The sequence below is a fragment of the Cucumis melo genome, chromosome 10 (assembly GCF_025177605.1).
Source record: "Cucumis melo cultivar AY chromosome 10, USDA_Cmelo_AY_1.0, whole genome shotgun sequence".
Classification (NCBI taxonomy): domain Eukaryota; kingdom Viridiplantae; phylum Streptophyta; class Magnoliopsida; order Cucurbitales; family Cucurbitaceae; genus Cucumis; species Cucumis melo.
Genome location: NC_066866.1, coordinates 2,476,310 through 2,500,032, shown reverse-complemented (window position 1 = coordinate 2,500,032; position 23,723 = coordinate 2,476,310). Strand labels below are relative to the sequence as shown.

Here is a 23,723-nt window from a genome sequence, read left to right as displayed (position 1 = left end):
ACCTAGATGACCGAATACCTATAAAATTATTGTCTCTCATTTATATACTTTGGTTGCATTTCTAAAATGTTGGTCACCTCTAGTTGTCATATGTCCATCCAGCTCTTATAAGGTTCAACTTCTATTTTCTTAAGCTAGTAGCACCAATGATCTCCACCATGAATACATCTTCCAAGGTCTTCCCTTTATTTGTTTGACACTCAAGAATTCTATCAATGCGGTTAAGTTAGGAGATTGAATTGTATACAACTTGTTAGGGAGTTAGGGATTTCCTCCAAACAAAGTTAGGAAGGAGGGAAATCCCTAACAAGTTGGGTACAATTTAATCTCCTAACTTAGCCGCATTGATAGAATTTTCGAATGTCAAACAAATAAAGGAAAGACCTTGAAGTTGTATTCATGGTTGAGATCATTGGTTAAGTGCTACCAAATTGAGATTATACTTAAGAGAATAAAAGTTGAACCTTATAAGAGTTAGATGGACGTATGACGATTTGAGGCGAGCAACATTTGAGAAAATAATATATTATAAAATAGAACATTCCGAAGAGCTATTAAAAAGGACTAAAACTTAACGTTGGAAGTTTAGGAATTGCATAAATATGAAGACAGCTGGCACAAATGACAAATGTATATGCAGAATAACAAAGGAGGAATTTCGCCATTCCTAAGAATCGGACTGTTGGTGATGTCAAAGTTCATCAAATAGGTCAATGTATGGGTACAGAATTGACAACATTGCTTAAAAAACCTGTAATGTTGAAGTTGAAGCGCATGACTAAAGATGGATGATAAACAAGAATTCATCTGTTGAAACTAACACAAGTTCAACAAAAGCAATCCAAGGAATTCACTTAACATCAAACAAGGTAAATCCGGGTGTTGCAAGTAATAAACTAATAAATTCGACTGCCTGCCAAGTTCGGCGAGTTTTCTATTTTCCCACACCTTCTGTCATGCCTTTGATTCACTGATTGCAAAGCCAAGACTACATTTCACTTTACAGAATAGGTTGTTTGATTGGTGCTTGAATTCCTTGGATGGAGAATGAAAGAATTACCAACTATGCACCGCGTTGATGTTGAGATAAACCTGTTCAGAAACCTCATAATCGGGTATGTTTGCTGTTAATCTGGTTAGAAGATGATGCTTGCAGTTGGGCAAGCCTTTCGTCCTGATCTGAACCATACAAGACGTTGTTCCAACTCATCGGTCGTTGAACTATCCTTGAAGGAACTCGATCGCTGTCCTCCCCACCTGAAGCTTCATATCCATCACTAGTCGACCTTGACAGTGGAAGTCCTTTTTGGGCAGCTGCATTAGCAGCAGATAAGCCTGTGAGTCTCTTAGACTCTTCAGCTCCGGAGGAGGATATTCGAAATGGATGGATGTCAGGAGAGTCCAAACTACTTTCTGGAGAAGAGGCAACCATGGTGGAGCTGGACATTGCTCTGCTTGTTTGGAAAGCACTGCGTGCTTCAAGCTGAAGAGGGCCAAGGCTGGTTGATGTGCCAGAAAAGCCTTTTTCAACAGCTTTTGCTGGAATATTTGTCAGCCGTTGCATAGGTAGATCAGCTGGAAGTCGCACCCGCTTATTCCCCCGCCTTCTATTATTTTCAGGTCGTGAAACCATTCGGTGACCACTACTGCCGAAACCACTGTCTGTTTCTCGTTCAAAAGTAGTTCCTGATCTAACCACGGGCTGCAGAATTTTGGACTTCTTCCTTGCTTCTGCAGCAGCCTTTGAAACCTCTTCAGCATTTAGTCTAGCCAATGTCCATGGGCTGATCCTCACAGCAGCAGGGTTCTTTTTCTTTGTTGCTTCTTCACTAACTGTCCTCTTTCCTAGAGAACTAACAGACCCCGTCTCTGGTGGAATCACATCAAACTGAAAGGAAAAAGAAGAAAAAAAGGTAACTGCAAATGCGGCTGCTGTTCGAAGTTAAGGACCAGCTCCAACAAGCAACAAAAGATTGACTTGGTTTACATTACCTGATCCTCGAGAAACAACCGTGGTGGAGTGCACCATGCACCTCGGTGGAGGGTAGAGAACGAGCTCGCACTGCTCAGTCCAGTTAATGAGCTGACAACAGACATTTGAGGACTTTGCTGGCCACCTACTCCCTGTTGCTCTTGCTCTTGCTCCCTTAGAGCTATAATATAATCATATGTTGTAATTCCCTGTTTAAAATGCATTGATGTAAGCAATTAATCTATCATAGTGCTGAGTAAAGACGCTACCCCCCCCCCCCCCCCCAATTAATATATATCCTCCTTCAGAAAACTGAAAACTAAGAACAATAAAAGCAGGGCAAAGGAAACATGTTATTTGTTATACTTGCCTTCTTTATGAGAAGGATGTGAAAAAAGAAGAGTTGAGCAAGTGGCAATGTTGCTATCATAGCCAAGATCGTACAAACCGCCTGAAAATGGAAGTTATAATGATCAGTACACAAATGATACAAGTTGCACAGCATTTCAACTTCGCGAACCAATCATGCTAAAAAGGAATCAGTCTACATTGTGGCTCAGAGTAAGGAAAGACTTGTCAAGCCAAACACAGAAGCCGGGCAATGGTCAGAATCACTTACCACTACAACAATGAAGGGTGCCAAAGAAAAACTGCTACCCAACTTTGAGGAGATCTCCACAGAAAACCGTTTCTTCTCGACAAAACAGCAGATCAGCACAAGGATTCCACTCGACCATTGTACAATAAGCTGCAATCTCAAGCCCAAGGTGCACAAACCATGTATAAACCTGTCAATAACTAATTAAAATGAAACAGACATGAAAATAAATCCTTACTCTGATGGGATGGTCTTGAGGTGCTGTCATGTTGCAAGGAGGGATTAGAGTCATATCACAGAACTAAAGAGTAGTAGGTCGGGTCTTTTTTTTTTAATGTAAATAGTAGGGTTGATTGGAAAAGACGTTAGAAACCTAAAAGCTTCTACAATAATAAAAAATTGATATATCTATGGTTGAGGGGCATAGTTCTTTCAAATCTCAGCATATTAAGACATCTCTCCCATCCAATTAGTTAGTCTCTGAGAATTAGGCTAAGGGCCAAGGTCAAAAGGACGTGACAAAGCTATGCTTTGGAAATAATATGAGAACAGAGAGGATGCTCAAACTTACCAAGAGAAGAGAGGTAACCATGAGGGTGAAAAATTGTCGATAGTTCTTTCGGCCAATACAGTTGTTAAGCCACTGCAGAACCACAAAGTACATAAATGGTGAAAAAACTATCCATGTAGCTGGCCTGAGGAAGGGAATAAGGTGCAAAATTCAAACATTTTGTATACCCTGCAGTGGTGATCAAAGCGATCGACACATTTATCGCAAACCCTACAGTGCTTGCTGTACTTGAAAACCTGAACCAGAATATTGCTTATATTAGTTAAAGACCACCTAAATAACCGGTCAGTAAAAATGCCTATAGCCAGGTTAAATGCAATAGATTGAGAATACAACTACACAAACTGCAGTAAAACATGTTTTCTGAAACTATGAGCTCTTTGAATGTTCAATCACCTCAACTTCACACAAACTGCAGTAAAACATGCCATCTTCACTCGTGTGTTGCTCGGAAGATTCCTCTTTTGAACTTAAACAATTGCACACATATGCGCAAGGGAAGCATGCCAACGAAAGGAAGGATAATTTCTTTGATTGTGCACTATCCTTTCGTGTCTGCAGAAGGTCCTTAGAATTTGCATCTGCACCAGTCGTATCTTTATCGACAGATTTTTCTTCCACAGAGGCAGCATTTGGATCGTGGGTGAATGACATTGATTCCCCACCAAGTTTAGAACATTTTTTATGAGAACATTTCCCTTCATCCGGGATATTGACATACTTTTTCGATTTAAACACTCCCGAGTCTGCAGGGTCAGCTGCCGCACACCAGATATATAGGCCGAACACAGATGTAATCTGGAAGCCAAATAGATTTAGTGAGCTCTTTCACAATAGAACAAAATGAAAGAACACGTTCTACAAAAAGAGTACAATGATAAAGAACGGGCAGAATGAAGTGACTCAATTCATTTTCCAGATTTTGGAATTTATTATCAGCACAAGCCCTGTATTTCCGCCTCAGAGTTCTTAAGACATCAAATATCATACACGTCATGAAAAGGATTTAAGTTCTAAAACACATTCCATCCACCAAAGACACAATCCCCAAACCTAAATATCATGTCCATCAATCTTCTTACACTGTAGTAAACAGAGTTTGAAACCAGTCCATAAAATTTGAGAAACAACCCATTCTTCCAGGGTACAAGACCACGAAAAATATTGGTATACACAACTGCCCAGAACCTGTGAAGTTCAGGCTCATTTCAGCTTTAAATACTGGACCTCCCTAAGAAGCAACATTAGCTTCAGAGTTCAGGAAGAGGCTAAAAGAAGTGAACAAGTTTCCGCGCAATTGTTCAATGTGGACTTAATGGACAGCTGAAACTAGATCATATGAGACTGAAAGAAGGGAGATCTAGTAAAAGGATAGATCTTCCATAAGTGGGGAAAGATCAAAATCGAGGAACCAAAAGATTAAATCAGAGACAAGCAAACCCAGATGGTATAGATCTCAGCCGTTCGAACCATAAAACAGACGAGCAAGTAGAACAATACATATAAAAGGACAATGGAGAGAGAGCTTACAAGAGGAGTATAAATGCCAATCATAACATACTGAAAAATCTTCTTCCCAACAAAAGGAGCAAAGAAGACATAGAAAGCAAACCCCAGAGCTAGAAATACAGCAACCGCAACAACCTTTAAGAAGAAAAAGAGAATCACACTCAGAATGTATAACGAGCAAAAGGAGAAAAGAGGGGGAAATTACAAACCTGGAGAGGATGGTAAGGAAGTTGCCATCCATGCTTCCTCATTGGGCACACCCGGAAGAATACAAAGAATAATCAAAATGAAGGAAGTGAAGAAAGCAAGAAAATAACAAGGAAACGAGATGGGGTTTCCTCCTTAAGCCTGAAATTCAGATAATTAACTCCCCCTTATCTCCATTTCCTACAGAAACTACAAAGATTTGCCACTGAAGTTTAGTCATATTTGGGATTCAAATCAGAAGAAAAACAAGGAAGAGAAAGGGAAAGATAAGGGTATTACTGAAAAGAGAATGTGGGCATTAGAAGAATAGACAGCAAGGATGTTTTGTCTGATTTGCCTGGTTAATTTGGCCTGGCTATGTAGCAGCCATGGAAGCCAAAGAAGAAAGAAGAGAAAGAGGGGTCTGGCTTGGCTTGGCTCTGGGTTTTCTTTGGTTGCTTGCAAAAGCTTCTGTAAGTAAATGGAATCTGTGAACCCGTGAAGGAGAGAAGATAAATGAAAAACTAGAAAAAGGGATAGAAGAAGCAGGCCTGGGTTTTGCTTTTCAAGCCTATAATTACATCGCAACCTCCCCCTTTTACTTTAATCTTTCTTGTTTCTAGTGATACCCTTTTTCCATGGGCAAATCATGTGTTACAGACGAGAAGCCACTGCCATTTGCAAATTGCAATGCAACGGCTTGATGTTCATAGCTCTCTCCTTTTCAAAATCGCTCAAATAACAAAACCCATTTCCCTTTCTGGCTTCTTCCTCTTCTTCTTCTTCCTCTCCCTCTCTCTCTCTCTCTCTCTCTCTCTCTCTCTCGACCAACAAAACAAACAAAAGTAGACTATAGGAAATTGGACCCCTTAAAGCCTAAAAGCCCAAACACCTCTTAGCTGCTGTTACTTTCACTATTTTTGAAGGCAATTGAATTGAACCAAAACATTAAAACCACTCCACTACTCCATTAAATGTTCTTCTGCTTTTTCATTTCGAATCTGTCCTTTTGTATTGAATTGGTAGTTGGTACCTAGAAAACGATTCGACACCCATCTTTTGCATTGCCAATTCCATTCTGTTCCTTCATTTTTTTTCAAAAATTATATGCAAAAACTAGAAAGTACAAGTAGAAAACAGTGAATACTAGATTGATTTGGCAAAAATTCAAGATTTTGAGTTAAAATTATGCCATTGGAGTCTTGATTTTACACTTCCTACACCATTTTCATAGTCAAATCTTATCCGGGTGATGAAAATCTAACAAAGAAACTTGATAAATGAGTGAGCTCAAGGAAACCAAAAAACTTGAACTTGAATAAATTACAAAGGTAGAGAATGACATTACAATAAAGGAAACGTGAGATGTGGGTCAATGGAACTCTGGATTGTGGTGTAGTTTTGTGCAGTGGGATTACTGACTAATCTTTTCCCTTTTTCTCTTGTGAAAGAAAAAAAAAACAAAGTTTTGGAAATGAATTTTGGCATTTCGTTGTCAGACATTGGGCTCCATGTTAATCAAAAGAGAGAAAAAAGAAAAGAAGACTATAGAATTAATATAAATTCATATATACAAAATTTAGCAGGATAACACCAAACTTAGATTTAAAGTGAATATGAAATACAAAAGAAAGTTTAAATAAATTATAATAATTTCTAGAAATGCACAGTGAAATTTCTAAACTTTTTTCTTTAAAATTAGATATGAATAGTGTAATAAACCAGAGTCAAAGTTAATCATTTATACCTCTTTTAACTCTTTAACTCTTTGTTCTTTCATACGTATTATTGCAATAACTTGAATCTATTGTTCAGTAATTCAAACAATATATGGTATATAGCTCTCTCTCTCCTTTTCACTAATCTAGCAAAATTGAATCTAGAAGTATAGATGGGAAGGGTTTTTTTTTTTTTTTTTTAGTTGAATGGAATAGTAATGGAGAAATTGAAGTAGTAAAGTAGGGTTTGTTAAAATATAAAGATAGGGAAAGCATAGATGTATAGAAATTGAAAGGGGTGGGTGAGAGAGTATCTCAAAATAAGTGCAGTTAAGAGTTAGAAGGGGAATTTATGAATGGCGTTTAGTGTTTGGAAGAGATTCTAAACCAAATAATTAATATTGGAAAATGAAAAATAGATAAATAATTGAAGGGGAAAAAGGGAAAAGGTCAAAGGAGGTTGAGAACCACAACAATTGAATTAATTAATGAAAAACACAGTTTTCTTTGCTTTGGTTTGCTTGAATGGGGAGCAAAATAAAGTGTGTGTGTGGGGGGAAATAGCAATATAATATCATTCTTTTGTATCACATTGTTTATGTATTTTTTTCTATAATAAACTCATAAATTGAGTGGCAAATTTGTGAAAAATGAAAAAGGGAAGGACCTTTTCTTGTGATTTGAGTCCAAATTATTTATGCAGAAACATTTGGATTTTCAAGAACAAGTCCTTGGAAAAAGTTGACAGACTGCTTCACTTCAAGGACTTTGTTTGGTAGATATTGTTCCAATTAGTTTTTTAATTCATAGAAGAGAAACCCATCTTCATAAAATATAAACAATAATATTGATTTACTAAGTTTAGCAAAAGAGGTAGAAGTGTTTTTTATATATTTTTATTTTTTTTTGTTGGTTGAAAATTCATTTTATTGTCTGATTTTTTTAATTTTTAAAAGCTAATTTGTTGTTTGAAAATAATTTATTAAATTTTTACGTGTGAAAGAACGAGGAACATGGACCATGATGTATTGTATTGTCAAAATGAACATAACTAAATTGACGTAATATTTATACTGTAAATTCAAAGTCAAAGATTTGATTATTTCACCTCAATTTTAATTTAATAAATTTATTAAAATGTGATTCATGGGTTAATATATTTATCAAATATAGTAAAATTTTATATTTTATTAATTAGGTAAAACTCATATAAAAGAACAAATTTATAATAAAAATAAAGAGAGATGGTAGTCTCCTTTGGTAACTATAGAAAAAAATTTCCTTACTTTTCCATTGGAGTACAAATTTTCTACTACCTACCCCACCATGTTATCTTTCAACCAATTTATATTTTTTAAAAATGTTAATACGAAAGATTTATGATAAAGAAAAAATGGTCGAAGATATTCGTTATTCTAAATAATCGTAGAACAGATTAGTTATTTCTAAAATACCTTATTTTATAGATTAAACACTCGATAGTATGTATTTATAAACGCATCCTACATAGATAATTTGAAATTCAAAGCATTTGTATGGTTTTGTATTTATTTATTATTATTATTTGGTCAAGTCTTGCTTTAGCATTCATATATTAAACTATACTCAACACAATCACATTAAAAGAAAACAAACAAATACCATTCCCTAAGAACAAGGAGACTTAGATATATAACATACAAAAAAGAAGGGCTAAGTGGGTATAAAACACACTTAGTTTTATTATTTTGAGTAATATTTTTCTCTCCATTAACCCAAAAGGAAATTTTTTTTTTTTCAAGCTTGCTATTCCTTCTTTATTTAACAGAAGGAATGCCACAAGTTTTGAATGTATGTATTGTTAAGGGAATATATATATAGTGGGGACAAGGCAAATTTAAAGGTTGAGGGACACATTTTCACCCTTATAAATGATGGAAACTATAAAGGGAAATGGGTGGGTGTATTTCATTATGTAACTTATGGACAAGCATGTGATGCTTTTATTACATTAATGGGACCTCAAACCAAGTCCCCACCAATTTCCACTTCTTCTCCTTGACAATAACACATCCCTTTCTGTTTCTTACTCTCTCTGTAATTTTCTCTTTCACTAACTCCTTCCCAATATATACCTTTTACTAAAGCATCCAATCATGATATGTTATTATTAGAGATTCAAAGATCCAATATGTCATCAAGTAGCTCATGAGTATGGGTATCCATCAAATAACTTTCTAAATGCTTAAAAAGAATATTTAAAAGAAATGAGTTCTAACTCGCTAAGGAATGAGATATTTACCTATGTTGGAGGGAAATGTTTGCTTGAGTGTTCAACCTTGAGGCAACATTAATAACAGCTTCATAATTTATACAAATCAGAATGTTGGCTTTCATTTTCACATGGAACTTCTAGCCACAGCTTCTAGCTAAACAAATCAAATTGAGTAGTCCACGACTTTCACAACTTTCAACTCTATCTTCCTTGGCCCATCCACTTACTTAAAAGTTCGGATATTATGAAATCGACAATTTAAACAAAAGTAAAGAGGCATAAACAGTAAAAAAAAATTGACATAGAGGTCTATGTGATTTACTACCAATGTGTTAGTTGTGTCTATGAACAAAGGGAGGGATCAAATTTTATAAGAGAGAAAATATGAAAGGATATAAATTGAAAGGTGCCCATAGACTTGGGGTCATTTGATGCTTGAAACAAATACCTAAGAATATACATATGACGCACTCCTCTAAACCTTAGAGCCAAATTGCAAATGATATAAATATGAATAGCAAACATTCTGACATTTGAGATGTAACCCCAATTACAGTTTATTAATCTCACTTGAACCATTTTGACCAGATCCCTTCTGTAACCAATGTAGATAATGAGTATGATTTGTCACTGAATAAATAAATAGGATGGTCAACATCCTAACGTTGCATTGCTATGTGGTCAAGAATTTGATGAAGATGATCCTCTGACCCCATTTGAATACATACCATAATGCAGACTGTAGAGGAAAGAGGGATTCCCTCGCTTGCTTGTTGAATCAAGTCAGTCAGACAAGCAAGTCAGGCTAGAGAAGAATGCATTTCCTGATCCATCTTTGAAACAGAAAACTTCCAAGACCCAAAAGGGAAACTTGGCAAGCTTCAAGTAAAAAACCAGAGATAGTTCACACTATAATTAAGATGGAACAGATCAGAACCATGAGTTAGTAATATAGATTCATTTACCTGTATTCCATTTACAAAAGAATGCAAAGGTAGATTTGATGCAATATTCTTTCGGGTACCTATCTTAGATACAACAACCATTACAATCTAATTCCTCATATTGTAAATTCTTCTGTTCTCTTCTCCCTTTTAACTGTATATGAACAAGTGAACAAAATGGTATAGATGTAATGTAAGGCTTTTGAAGTGGGAAATATAAAACAAGCAGAGAGAAACTGCCAGTGAAGTTATATTATCATGATGGTTTCTGATTTCTTTTGCTCATAAGTTGATGAAACTATGTTATTTGTTCTTCCTTTAACCGTAAAAGTCCGGTGGGCTGTTGATGGGAGTTCCCACGATCAGTGTTGTTACTTGAATTTTTTTTCTCAGTAACTATATTTTGTGATTTTAGCTGAGAAATGTTACTGCTGACTGAACTGTGGCTGCTGGTTTTACCAAGTGGAACATCATGATTGTGTTTACCTTCGTATGTCGTGATGACAGCTTTCGGGTCAGTTGAAGCTCTCTCAACATGTTTACGAACATTGCATCCTGGAGTTGTGCATTTATAATAGCTCCTACAATGAAGATCACTCGATAAAATTAGAAAAACAATCTCAATCACACATAGGAATAATCATTAGCCATCAGTCAAATCAGTCTTGGCATTTTCTAATTACAACCAAGGAAGATATTAGTTTTGAAGTGTTTGAATTTCTAAGATCACTGCTTTTCAATACAAAGCACACTCATTGAGTCGTGACTGACCTAGGGTAAGGGTTTCCTTTAACAATTTTCTGCCCATACTTACGCCACCTGTAACCATCGTCCAATAGATCAACTTCACTTGTAGTCTGCACAATGATTCTGGATTCTGTTAGAGTTCTATGAGAAGATGCTGGCTCAGAATTTCTAACCTCAGTATTCCTGCATAATAGAGGTAGATTATTCCGCACATCAATCAAGAAATAAGAAGTAGCTATATACTCGTTAAGTTGAAAATGTATGATGCTTCTACATGAAAATGCTTACCGTCTCTTGGCATCAGGTTCGTCTTCATCTTTTCGGTTCACTCCTGTTTCTATCTCACTCCCTCCCTCACCATCACTATTGCCCGAGAACTGATCGTTTGTGACACGACTTGATTCTTGATCCTTCTTTCCGATGGAAGAGATAGATGTCTCCTCGTCCAATTTATTCAAATATCCACTCCGAACTTGAGAAGATAGCTCAAGATTTCCATGAACAATCGAATATCCATTAGAATTTCCGACATCCTTTGATCGCTTATTTGGTTGAGGCCGTTTATGGTTGTGCTCGCCCTTGTAGATAATTTCAGTAACTTGTCCTTCCAAAGATCGTTCAACCTTTTTCTTGACAGGACAATTCGGGTGCGTGCACTTATAGTAGCTTCGAGGAAATTCACTGCCCTTCACTTGTTTCTGTCCATATTTTCTCCAATTGTATCCGTCATCAGCAGGTTTATCAACATTGCACGAAGACAATTGCAATCTCTGCTCTGATTGAGAGTTATCCGATGGCTCCTTGGATGCAACTGAAGAGTTATGGAATGGAAGTTGCATCAGCTGATCTTTAGTCTTCTCTCCCGGTAAGGATGTCAAAAGCTGCAAGGAGGATGCAGAAGGTGCTACCGATGAAGAAAAGGACGCGGCTTGCATTTGATTATGAGAATAGGCTTCTACAGCCTGCATAGTAACCTGAGCCAAAGCCTGCTGATGGGTCATTCCGAAAGGTCCCTATAACAAGCCGTAGGGAAAAAAGAAAAAGAACAGAAAAGGTGAGAGCCAACACTTTACTATGTCTTATATAAGAAAGAACAACATTGCCATTTATATCTTTGTATGGAAAAGTCATCCACTACCAAAAACCATTGCTATTACGTCTATGTAAAATAAGTTATGTTACGAAATCAACAGTTAAACCATAGAAATAATGTAAAGTTTGACACACAGATATACGTGGTTCATTAACGGTATATTAGCTATGTCCAGAGGGACACCTCCAAATTAGAGAGTTTATATATTGCATTCCTTTGAACGATAAGGTCAAAAACGTAAATAACTACATATGCTCAATTATGAAAATTAAGCAGTGAGAATCCAGTACTAGGTCGTTCGTAGTGCAACATAATGAATCCAATGCGTTCCAACAAGTTACATTGATAATATAAAGTTATAAACATCAAGAAAAATTTTCACCTGCAAAAGAAGGTGGCCAGATTTCTTAATGGAGTAACCTTATAGCTAAAAATCTTAACTTATCATTGATTAAACTACAAAGACGAACATTCAGTTGTAAACTCTGGCTCTATGCCCATTTAAAGATTAATAATTCACATCTTTATTTCTTTTACAACAATTCAAACCATGAAATATTCAAATGAAGGTATAGTTCAAAACTGCAAAGGAAGAGACGAACCATCTAACATCATAATGAAGGCTAAAATTTGCCCATTTGAGCATAGCTAATAGTTCGTCCATCCACGCAAACCGTCTTCATTAATACAATCATTTTGCTTCTTCAACTATGAATAAGCATATATGAAACAAAAACATATGCCATAAAAACCAACACCCATTTGAGAGAAATGAGGAGTATGACATTACATGCTTAGTAAGAAGAATCTAATAATCGATTGTCCTAAAAAAGCCATTGAAGAACATTAAAGACAACGTGATCCGGATTTTTCTCATAATTGTCCAAAAACTATAAAAACTAGTCTGTCGGAAATTTTTTCAGTTGGCAAAATTCCGTCGTAAAAGAACCAAAAAAAAAAAAAATCTGAAGTCGAACATTAAGATTATCAACAAAGTGTGAATTTTGTAAGTAATTACTTGACCAGGCGAAAAAAGCCCCGGAGAATCAAGCAGACCGGGAGAAGACTTAAACTCAGACGTCGACGGAGGAACGGCAGCCACCGGCGACGCCATAGCTCCGGCGAGGAGCTGAGAAAAAGACTTGCAGTCGTCGGAATCAGAGAAAAAGCTCGAGACAAGAGTCATCGGACCTGGGCTGAACCCAAATCCCAAACCCGGGCCACCGCTGAAGAGGGACTCCATAGAAGTCCGTGGTGGCAGATTAATAGTGGGTCTCAACGCAAAAGGCTTAGATTTCGACGGCGGCGGCGGCGGCGGCGGCTGTTCATCATCTTCACCCATGAATCCAAACGGAAAAGTAACGAAATCAGAAACAGGCGGTTTCTGGAATATACCAAAAGTTGGGTTTTTTGATATCGGGATCTGAAAATTGAGCTGAGACAACAAAAAGTCCACGCCGCAATGGTCGAAAAAGAAAAAGGAGTAATTAAATTAATCCAAAGAAGAAAAAAAAAAAAAGAAATTTTTATTTCCTCTTTTTTGTTCCCATGTTCTATAATCTCTGAGCTTATAGCTCTGATTAACCGATACATGTAGGCCTCCACGTTAAGCCCACAAAGATGACAAAATTAACCTTCAAGACACACTCCATCACCATAACTTCAAACCAAGCTCATTCTAGTCTATGTTAAAACTTCAAATTCACACATTACTTTTGGGTGTACGGATTGTTATAATTACAATGGTTAGATTTTTTTTTGCACTATTCTAACTTATAATTAAGTTATTAGCTAATGGTTTCCATTCTTATCGATTTATTAATAATTCATTACAATTATTACGTCGGCTTTTTATGTTTGTAAGGAATTTCGCTGTATTTAGGGTCGTAGATCGTTATAATTACGGTCGTTGTACACTAGAACTTTGGTTGTCGGTTTTCCGTCATCAAGTCACCAACTTTCTTGAGCTTCCGGCATTGGACATGCGTGAACCCCCATACATGGTTGTACGACATTACATAGACATGTTTTTTTGTAAACATTTGATCGGTCTAATAACAACGATCCCTTTAACACTATAAATATTTTCTTAATAGTTGGAAGAGAATAGCTACATTATATTTTAAGAATTTATTAAGTTATATTATATTTTAGATAGTCATTATTTTTTAATTAATTTTAAATCATAGTAAGTTTCAACTGGTTTGTAAAATAAGGTTAGGATAGTTTTAAATGATTTGCTTAGCCTAGATGGTAGTGAAAATGATTATCTATTTTAGATGCAATTGAATTACCTTGTTATAAAATATTTAAAATCTTAAATAATAAATTTAAATCTTTAAGTATAAAATCATAGAATGTAGATAACTTATTTAACCTTATTATATTTTCCATTGATAAATAAAAATTGAAAGTTAAATCTTCTCTTTTACTTTTTTTAATAAAAAACTTTAAATGCATTTATTTCAAATCTATTTTTTTTAGCAAAAAGATAATCTAGCTCTATCGTCTCTCATCATAAAGGGATGACAAAAAACTATCTAAAAAAAATCTTTCCACATAAAAGAAAATCTACGAGAAAATGTTAAAGCTTCATAAGCATGAACATATTTATTTTCCTCTCTATCGATAACAAAACGAGAAAAAGAACAATAACGTTAACATAATTCTTTCATAAAAATCAAACCGATCTATTTTGTTTTAGACGAGATCAAGAAGAGAGCATCCAAAATTTGAAATATTAAATAAGGTATGGGAAAATGGGAGGAGGGAGTGGGGTGAGATGAAATGGAAGGACAACAAAGGTGTGTACAATTACATATTTAAATATGGGGAAACAAAGCACCCACCCATTTTGTAGGAAGGAGGTTGATTTTGTAATTTCAAAGGAGGACAAAAGTGGGCCCCTAGTTGGATTGAGTTGGCACAAAATTAATGGATTGGGGTAATCAATTTAATGTTCATTTGATTTTGAAGGAAGAGGCTAAGATTGTAGGAGGAGGAGGAGGAGGGACCAAGTGGTTTGAAAAATATATATATACACATATATATATATCTATATATATATATGTGCCACTAAATGCCAAAATCATTATCCTATTCCTATTTATTTTACCACTTTCACTCTAAAAATAAATCAGTAAATAATAATAATAATAATAGGTATAATTTGATATATACATGTTAACATGTAGGTTATTTAAAACCAAAAAGAAAAAAAAGGTTAAAACAATTACTTTTATAATTTACGTTGTCTTCCCATAACCTTGTTTAATGCAAACAATTTGAGAAATTTTGTATTTCTTTTAAAAGAAAGCTTAGAGAGAAAATGTGGATTGTGGCATGACTAAAAAATGAAAGATTACATAGTGGCTGAAAGCATGCAGCCTTCAATATTTGATTGTTACCCGACACAAATGGTGGAATTAGATCATGCCATAGGCACATAAGAACCTATGGGAAAAAAATGTGAAGACTAGTCTAGAACTATATTCAATAATCGTATTAATCTAAATTCTAAGGAAGTTATATTGATTTAAACTCCAAACTAATAATTATATCAATTATGTCAATTTAAATCCAACGATATACTATGGTTTGGTTGGAAAATTAAGGACAGTGTAAATTGATTTTTGCTTTTGTATTTATTAAATATATTTTTTCAGTCTTAAGTTGGCCTCATGCTTTCTCTATCGTCTTTCATCGGGAATAAGCCTATTAACAAACAGTGAGACATCAAATATAAAGCATTGGCTATATAACATAACCAAAGGCCCCACGAAATCATAAAATTAAGCAATAAGAACTAAGAAAGAAGAAAAGAACTCCATACTGGTAAATAAAAATATTATACTTCCTCAGAAACCACGATTCTATCCTACCAACTCTTAAAACAACCATAAGCAGCTTATCTTAGAAAAGTTTACATGATTTGATGACTGAAGAGAGACACTAGTCAAGAAAAAACCAATTCTTAATCCAAACACCAATAGCAGTAGAAAAATAAATATTAATTGTAGAGTCTGATCAAGAGAGTAAAAGAAACCACTAATCTTCATCATCAACGAACCACGCTTCTCAAACGACTATATAGACTATGATTGGGATATTGTTCGTTCTAAGGTCTTTGCTGCAAACTGTGTTTTTATTGATCCAAGGAAACTATTTTGGGCCTATGTCCTTGAGAGCGCAGATTTGCTCCTCTCCCATTGAAGACATGACAGTCACAATCAGATCCTTCCCCTCGGCAAATCCATCCTTGATCTGCATGGAACACATGGAACAAGACCATCAATCTCAGGAACTACACCTACCCATAGCCATAACCTCGCAAGAAATAGATTTTATAGATTACCGAGGCCTAGAGATTAGTCTTGTGCACAAGAAAAGAAAACTGCTAAAATTTTATTTTCCATTCATAGAAAAATTTAGAGTATCATCATGTGATCCTTTTCTATCAATACTATCCAAATATTAAATGCTTGTTCATTAACCATAAATAAGTCTATTTTTGCCGTTTCAGCATTTCATGATCCTAAAAACACCATCATTCAAACCCATCTTCAACAGTACACCCTGGTACTTAAATTAACCGCATCTCCTCATTTTGTAAGAAATTCAAGCCCATATTTGTTGAAAACATACGCATAATAGAGGAATGAGGAAATTATAAAAAGAACAGAATCCATCACACTCCTAGTCCTAAATCCTAATAATCGCAGAATCGGTATTGACTTAGTCCGAAATCTTAATAATCCCAGAATCAGTACGAGTGGAGAAAAAAATTGTTTCATTTTCAAGGTCAATAGAACACAAGAGCACAGATAAATATCAACATCCAATGAGAAAATGTTACCTGGGACAGCAGATTATCATCGGTTGGAAGCCTAAGGTCATCCTTGGTGCTACCACTGTCTGTCAGCAGGCTAATCTGATAAGTTTTAATTGAAATTGGGGTTAGCCACAGTGCTATACATGAATACCCAAGGGAAACTGATATAAAAAGTAAGGAAATAAAATTTGATCATACAAATCCATCCTCGGAGATATCAATGAGCTGGTAGTCAGTACGACTGACATGTGGAACCTGTGTTTCATGGATGCAAGAATCAGAAATCACAAACAAACCTAAAACTTGCTAAGGAAAATGTGAAATCGAAGGGGAGAAAATAATTTATACATCACAATTGTGTGAAGAGGGGACGATATCTTCAAGCTTTTTAGCAGTGAAAATGTCAATGCCAACAAAGTGACATTTAGCATGTCCGTGCTTTCCAGTCTTTGAGGTTGAAACCTCAACAACCTACAAAGTTATAAACCGTAATGCATAAGCCTTAAGTCAAGATAGTTAATTGAGAAACCAAAAGATAAAGTAAATAAAATTATGCTGAAACCACCAAAGGTGACAACCCTAGAAAGCAACAGAATGAAATATGATTCAGCTTCAATCAATTCATTACTTCCACTTCCGCTTACTAGATTATCCATCAATTCAATTTCACAGAAAGAAATTTAATCAAGAAAACTAAATTACACAGACGACTACAACTAGAAGTAAAATCAGATGACAAAAATAAATAAAGGCAGAAAAGTGAAAAAAGTCCGTCCCAAAAAGTACAGAAACACAATTAAGACAAACAAGAGAACAGTATGGGGTAAAAAGGAAAGCCCTTGAAAAAGCTATATACCCAACGCAAAAAGAAGAGGAAAAATTGGAGCAGAGTATTGAAAGCGTATATCATGTTAAACAAAACTTATGCGAATAAATGGACAAACAGATGAGTGAGAATTGAGAAATCAGAATGAAAACGATTAGAACCTTGCAAGGTCTGCCCTTGATGACAATGTATCCATTTTTGCGGATGGTTCCAGCCTGCTGGGGATAAGTCTTGGAAGCTCCGGCGTCGGCCTTGGACTCGAAGTGGTGCTCCTCGTCCGACATGGCTCTGTTGGGAAAAAAGTTCAAAGAGAGGGTGATTCGTAAAAGTAAGGACGTGCGACGGAGCGGGTTGGAGAAAAGAAGCGAATTTATATATACGAGAAAAACGAAGAACAAAGGTAACCAAAAAAGGGAAGTGTGAACCTAGGGTTTCAAGAAAGAAAATCGAAAATAAATAAAACGTTCTGTTGTAAATATACTAACCGTACGATTATAGAGAACGGTCGACGTTGATTTGGCAAATATCTGATTTTACATTTCAATAATATTATAATAACGTTTTACCATTATTTGATAAAAAAATACATACACTATTTTAACAATTGGAAGAATGAATGAAGCAAAATATATTTTGTAATTCAATCGACATCTAACACTTCCATCCTAGTTGAAAGATTCCAACACCACCTTAAAACACTATAAATATATGCTTTAAGGAGTAGTAAAGAACATAACTTATTTTAATCTGCTCAAGATTTTAAGCCTCACGTTTGGTAATTTTTGGTGGAGCAAACACTGAGGACATGTAGATCGAAGGAAGCCAGAAAGCAGTCTTGTAAATTTTACTGCTTCAACTTCGTCACTGGCTTTATATTGGGCCTTCGCACAGGCAACATTGTAGACTGAATAGTACGTAGAATAACTCGATACATTTATTTTCAATTTTATCTTCTAAATCTATTCTAATAAGATCTTAAAGATTATTCTATATGGCGTCCATAATTCTTTCGACTTTAGTACGTAGAATAACTCGATAACAACCATATGTAAAAAGAAACTTATATCAATCAATATAAGTTTGTTTCAAAGGGTACCTTTCATCCGCGGATCCGTGGCGCAATGGTAGCGCGTCTGACTCCAGATCAGAAGGTTGCGTGTTCGATTCACGTCGGGTTCAATTCCCGTTTTTTATTTTTTTTTATTTTTTTTTTGTCCTCCTGTTTCGTTGATAAAGAATCTGCCAAATTTTGCTTCTTTCTTTATGAGCTTTGGGCTTGGGCTTGGATTTACTGGCCGCACAGCCCACAACTGGAATGCCATCGGTCAACAATATAAATCACTCGCTCTCAAGGATGGTGAGAACAATTGAGAAGGTAGTCTCATCAGTAGAAAATCCAAATGCTATTTCACTCCCCAAATCTAATCTATCTAGATTTAAATTTTGGTCAAGAGTCATCTTTATAATTCAATGGCCATGCCCAACATACCATATTCTAATCAATCAGATAGAGAGAAACGAGGATGCATGTCTTGTAGTTAGCAGCTTACCGATGAAAATGAAATAGCTATGGTCCGAAGAACAATAAATATACTACAACAAGAACAAACAAATAAAAGATTTTACCAAATGAACTACGGTTTGATGTGATCAAAAGTGAGACAATGAAGCAAGATCTAGGAACCTTTTCCATCTGCAACTAATGAATCGAAAATGAGACCTGCAGAGCCAGATTCTTCTCCATCATCTTTCAAGTCTGTATTCGTGATTGCTCCAACCTCCTCACTGCCTTGATATTCAGCCTTCACCCTTCGCACCGGCACAGTTACAGAGTAAATTGTTCTGAGATCTAAATCAGTAGAGACATTAAATTGAACTTTATCTTCCGAATCTATTTCTACAAAATCTGAAAGAGTACTCAAGATGTTGTCCACAATTTTTTGTTTAGCTTCATCATTGACTGCACATCGATCTGACAAGAGAATCATCTTTAACCGCTGCTTGGCAATTGTGGCATTAGATTTCATTTTAGGTGCTGATGATGGAAAAATTATCCTCCAAGCCAATTTTAATCGTTCCAAAAAGTTCATGTTCATGGAACTGAGGATGAAGCTTTCTTGGCTTAAGGATTTTGATGATTGTTCATATTTTGCTGAGTTCTCAACATTTTCCAGGGAGATACTATGTAAGCTATCATTTTCATGGGCCATGGTGTGCCATTTTGGCCTTGTTCCTTTATTTCCATATCTTCTATGAACAAAACTAGAGAAGTCCGCCTGCAGTTCAATACAAGAATCTCTTCTTAAAGAAAGCAGTCTTGCAAGTTTTCCAGAAGGTTACCCGTTCTAAATTTTCTCCATACTAATGATACAGAAGATTCAGTAAAATTTGAGCAAAAGTGTCGGATTATCTCCAGAAAGGAAAATGAATTAACTCAAGGTTTAAAAATTATTCCTAGATATCGCCTAAGAGCATCTATAAACAACGCATAAGAAGCATCACACCAACGACGTAACTTACGGAAACCAAACCAGTATTAGTATAGATCTTGAAACTATCTAGAAACAGAGTCTAAGAGATCTCAACAAATGAAATTCAAACCTGATTAAAACCGAGAAATCTCGTGCCATATTCAAGCGTCACCAAGATTGTTGAATTTAATATCACATTCAAAACGACAAATAAAAGTAATAAAGATCTTGATAAGCAGCTAAACAACTAGTATTTGAACACTGCCGTCAGAAATATTGAAGAAAGAAGCCAGAAACTGCGATCTCGATAAGATATAGCTGAAAGGTACCGATCCAAAAACAGAAATGGAGGAAAGGCAAACAACAAAATCAAATTCCAGAGAGTAATAACTAGCAAACATACACGTTCGATATCAATTAAAAGGCCAATTGCAAGGCTAACAAAAAACCTAGTTCCTTCTTTGGAACATCTATGTCTTTTCCATGCATTTGACAAAAACCAACAAAATCAAATGAAGATTAAAATGAAGATAAGGAAGTTCAGTATTAAATAAGTGGAACTTAAGAGAATCGATTTTTCAGACCTTACGAGGATGAAGGGACGCCGGAGAACGCCGTGGATAGCAAGAACCTAGTGTTGCAAAAGCCCTTGGATCTGCAGGAATCGCCATTTTCAAGTTTGGTTTTCTTTTACCTCCATTCGTTCTCCCGCCCTTTCGCTCTCTTTATCTTCCTCGAGTGAACTGGGGACCATTTTATCGAGGTCTGGCGCCGAGCAACGGTCGTACATCTACATGGAACCCAAACGACGACGTTCTATGCCCGTAGCTCGGTACCAATATCGAATTAAACGACGCCGTCTACTCAATGACGTGTAAATGGGTAACTTTTCTTAAAGAAAATATAAATTTTGTCAATTTCTCAGTTTGGACATTGAATTTTCATAAAATATATTAAACTTCGTCAATAAATTAATTTGCCTATGAAAGTGGAGGTATTTAATTGAAAAAATTATAAGTCTTATTTAATGTTTAATCGAGTGTAGTATTCAAATTCATATTTTTTGTTTAAGAAGATGAACCGCTTAATATTCGTTCGTTAATTGGCATGTCCTTACATCCTAGAGATGGGAGGTTATGTTTTGCCTAATTATTGTTAATTTTAGGATATTAAACCTACCATTTTTCAATAAATATCCGATTAAACAAAAGTGTGTATTTGAAGGTGGAAATATTATACTTGGAGAGATGAAGAGATTCGAATTACCTTTTGATCAATTAAATGTATTTTGTTTTTTTCATACAACAATTATGGGATTTATCTACTAATTAAAACTCATAAAGCTTAAAAAAAATGAAAAAAATAATTAAACCATGTTGCATCTAGTAGATGGCAAAAATATCAGAATCAAACATAAAGCGAAATGCGATGTTATATCGCTGTCCACTTTGTTGAACAGAAGTAAAAAGATAATGTTAAATAATCTGTTGTCTTTTCTGCTTTTTGATGGGAAAGGATGTAATATTAAACTGATATTTTCTGTTTAAAAACGTTCGTTTTTGTTCTTTCACAAATAAAAACTTTCAAAGGATTAACGAATAATTTATTAAAAAAGAGGCAACACAATTTCTTTCTCATACTTCCCAATGCTTCCAGGACTTTATGCAAAGCATAAAGATACGAAATTTTGGTTTATTCTCACCAACTTTAACCATACATATTATTTAACTTTTACAAGAAATAGAAGGAACCCAAAAATAAACCACAAATCCTGTTTATCTCTAAAAAAAACAATAAATTATCAACTATTGTACCCCCCAACTAGTCTCTTCATAATCTAGAAAGTTCTGCTTAGCTAAAGTTGGAAAGATCGAAATTTTATAGTTACATGTGGTTCTGTCACTCCTCCGTGAGAGAACTTAACATTGGACCAGAAAAAGAAAACAGAGAATCTACAAAACTCGTCAAAACAATATCTATAAAGGGGACAACACATTCAGATTTCTATATTTCGACAATGCAAATGGAACAATGCAGCTGATGTGATTACAGGATTCATTTACCTGCTTCCTTAATGTTATCTAACAATGTGCCATAGTTTGAATATTAGAATTCGCCTACCCTAATGGCGTCATGGGGCTTTTCATATGCATCTTTTGATCTCGATTTCTTCACTCCTGCTGTGAACCAGACCTTATCAGATTTGTAGCCCTCAACTGACACACTTGTCACCTTCACCCACACTAGGACTTTTGTCTTCATTCCTTCGATGTTTGTAAGCTTTCCTCTCTGAAGAGTTCCTTTCACCCGTGTTGCATATCTGACTACAGAGGAATCCTTGAAACTAATCTCACAAGCGGATGGTAAGTATACAATCAGCTTGGACTTTGATTCATCAAATTCGTAGCAGGTCATGTTCTGAGGAAAGAGGCCGGGCGGTAAGTTGTACTCGCGAAGTAAATCCGGCAAGCTCTTCAATGGTTTTCCTGTGGGAGGAAAAAGATTTGTTGAATACTCTGGGTTGTGATTTTCTTCGATAATATGCGTATGTAAATCTCTAACAACTTAACACAGGCTTGACCTAAAGTTTAAGCCCATGGGTGAAGATAAATTTAATGTAATATCATCCAACATTTTGTACTTTACTCACTTGGAGATTTGAAATACGTAGAAGACTCAACAAGTAGAAATAAAAAATAACATTACACATATTTGAATACAAAACCTCCAAAACCTCCTACTTTGATACCATGTTAAATCACCAATGAACTCTAAAGTTAATATCATATCATCTAACATAAGAGAGTGAAAGTTTGATGTGATAAGAACAACACAGATATGCAGAAAAAGGAAAGGTAATAACTCATTCGAACGGAAAAGTCTGGACTTCCCACAGAATGCAACAGGATATTACAGCAACATTGTCCATCAACCCAGCATTGAATATGTAGCTATTCTAATATATATAAGAAGAGAATGTGCAAAGAGATCACCTTTTAGCTTGTTGAAAATCCACTTTGCCTTCTCTTCAACAGTATTTGAGAAAGTCTGCCACAAAAAATACCATATATGAGATTCAAACCAAGGTGTAAGTTTAATATTTGCCTATACATAAATGGAAAGGAGCTCAGAGTTTTAACTGATGCCAATCCACTTGAGTAGGTTATGAGCATCCAGATATAATCTGCTTTTCCTGTGTTTGCATCAAGCGTCCTATTTGATATTAGACAGTCAACATCTCCTCGACAGAAACATTGCAAAAATAGAATTCCTCGCTTTTAACAGACAGATTCCACGTTAACATCTCCTGAATAGATCATGAAGTTGTATCCAAACAGATTCTGGCCAATCAACACAATTCTCATCCTCCAGTATCCCCCCACCCCCAGGTCATTCTACAGTGGATGGATTTTTTGAATAATTTCTCCAAGATTTATTTTTTTTCAATCAAACTGATACAATCAACCAAACCCCAATGACTCCTTCAGTCCATTTTCACTCCCATTGTAACCCATATCAGTGAAATCCTCTAATTAATAGAAGAAACCAACGGATCTAGCCTTAATCTTAGCAGTAAGCGAGAAACAAAGAAACATGAGCACAAAATCCACTACTAATAACAATCAAGTGAAACTGCATTACTCAAATCTCAAAAAAAACAAAAAGAAACCCAAAACCAGAATCAAAGGAATACAGAACAGAAACAAACCCAGAAAAACTCACATTGAAATCATCAGTGATGTTAGCGAGTTCCTCCTTGGCTTTCTTTGAAATCCACAAGCTCCCAACCTTTAAGCTGCCCACTTTAGTCAAAGCCTTCTCCATTTTTGAAGATTGAACCGGCGTTAAACTTCGTCTAGAGGTCGGCGGCAAGAGAAGAAAATGTGGAAATGGGAGTAATGGAGAAAACGAGAGCCACACCCATATAAATCCGAAGCAACTTGGGAGAAGACAAAGACGCCACTGTCAAATGTGGAATTGTGGCGCTTCTATGTTCTGCGCT

At 35.6% G+C, this 23,723-nt stretch overlaps 5 protein-coding genes and 1 non-coding gene across 10 annotated transcripts; 1 reads left to right on the top strand and 5 right to left on the bottom strand.

The window, feature by feature from the left end:
* Positions 1-635: 635 nt before the first annotated feature.
* On the bottom strand, positions 636-5,803 carry LOC103489159 (probable protein S-acyltransferase 22). Of its 3 annotated transcripts, XM_051091137.1 has the most exons (11): positions 5,137-5,765; positions 4,860-5,046; positions 4,672-4,785; positions 3,538-3,939; positions 3,309-3,377; positions 3,142-3,213; positions 2,809-2,831; positions 2,592-2,727; positions 2,343-2,423; positions 1,993-2,181; positions 636-1,888 (listed from the first exon to the last, which is right to left on the bottom strand). In XM_051091137.1, the coding sequence occupies exons 2-11, from the start codon at positions 4,899-4,901 to the stop codon at positions 1,106-1,108; spliced, it is 1,911 nt and encodes a 636-aa protein (XP_050947094.1). In that variant the 5' UTR covers positions 4,902-5,046; positions 5,137-5,765; the 3' UTR covers positions 636-1,105. The 3 variants fall into 3 exon arrangements, with proteins under 3 accessions (XP_050947094.1, XP_008446404.1, XP_050947095.1); XM_008448182.3 differs by lacking the exon at positions 2,809-2,831 and having other exon boundaries at positions 2,592-2,720; positions 5,137-5,758; XM_051091138.1 differs by lacking the exon at positions 2,809-2,831 and having other exon boundaries at positions 2,592-2,720; positions 4,860-5,803.
* Positions 5,804-9,736: 3,933 nt separating this feature from the next.
* Positions 9,737-13,211, bottom strand: LOC103489160 (probable WRKY transcription factor 3). Of its 2 annotated transcripts, none has more exons than XM_008448183.3 (4): positions 12,611-13,211; positions 10,788-11,512; positions 10,524-10,682; positions 9,737-10,333 (listed from the first exon to the last, which is right to left on the bottom strand). In XM_008448183.3, exons 1-4 carry the CDS (start codon positions 12,932-12,934, stop codon positions 10,051-10,053), a joined length of 1,491 nt encoding a protein of 496 aa, XP_008446405.3. In that variant the 5' UTR covers positions 12,935-13,211; the 3' UTR covers positions 9,737-10,050. The 2 variants fall into 2 exon arrangements, with proteins under 2 accessions (XP_008446405.3, XP_008446406.3); XM_008448184.3 differs by having other exon boundaries at positions 10,524-10,609; positions 12,611-13,143.
* Positions 13,212-15,421: 2,210 nt separating this feature from the next.
* On the bottom strand, positions 15,422-17,732 carry LOC103489162 (eukaryotic translation initiation factor 5A-2). The gene is made up of 5 exons (XM_008448185.3): positions 17,411-17,732; positions 16,772-16,894; positions 16,622-16,678; positions 16,448-16,522; positions 15,422-15,855 (listed from the first exon to the last, which is right to left on the bottom strand). The coding sequence occupies exons 1-5, from the start codon at positions 17,531-17,533 to the stop codon at positions 15,754-15,756; spliced, it is 480 nt and encodes a 159-aa protein (XP_008446407.1). The 5' UTR covers positions 17,534-17,732; the 3' UTR covers positions 15,422-15,753.
* Positions 17,733-18,356: 624 nt separating this feature from the next.
* TRNAW-CCA (transfer RNA tryptophan (anticodon CCA)) lies at positions 18,357-18,428 on the top strand. The gene has a single exon. It is a non-coding gene; the product is annotated as a tRNA-Trp (tRNA).
* Positions 18,429-18,625: 197 nt separating this feature from the next.
* Positions 18,626-20,473, bottom strand: LOC103489163 (cell division topological specificity factor homolog, chloroplastic). The gene is made up of 2 exons (XM_008448187.3): positions 20,305-20,473; positions 18,626-19,525 (listed from the first exon to the last, which is right to left on the bottom strand). The coding sequence occupies exons 1-2, from the start codon at positions 20,389-20,391 to the stop codon at positions 18,926-18,928; spliced, it is 687 nt and encodes a 228-aa protein (XP_008446409.1). The 5' UTR covers positions 20,392-20,473; the 3' UTR covers positions 18,626-18,925.
* Positions 20,474-21,699: 1,226 nt separating this feature from the next.
* On the bottom strand, positions 21,700-23,723 carry LOC103489164 (uncharacterized protein At5g01610-like). 2 transcript variants are annotated; one of them, XM_008448190.3, is made up of 4 exons: positions 23,444-23,723; positions 22,861-22,933; positions 22,714-22,768; positions 21,700-22,206 (listed from the first exon to the last, which is right to left on the bottom strand). In XM_008448190.3, exons 1-4 carry the CDS (start codon positions 23,452-23,454, stop codon positions 21,827-21,829), a joined length of 519 nt encoding a protein of 172 aa, XP_008446412.2. In that variant the 5' UTR covers positions 23,455-23,723; the 3' UTR covers positions 21,700-21,826. The 2 variants fall into 2 exon arrangements, with proteins under 2 accessions (XP_008446412.2, XP_008446410.1); XM_008448188.3 differs by lacking the exon at positions 22,861-22,933 and having other exon boundaries at positions 23,444-23,720.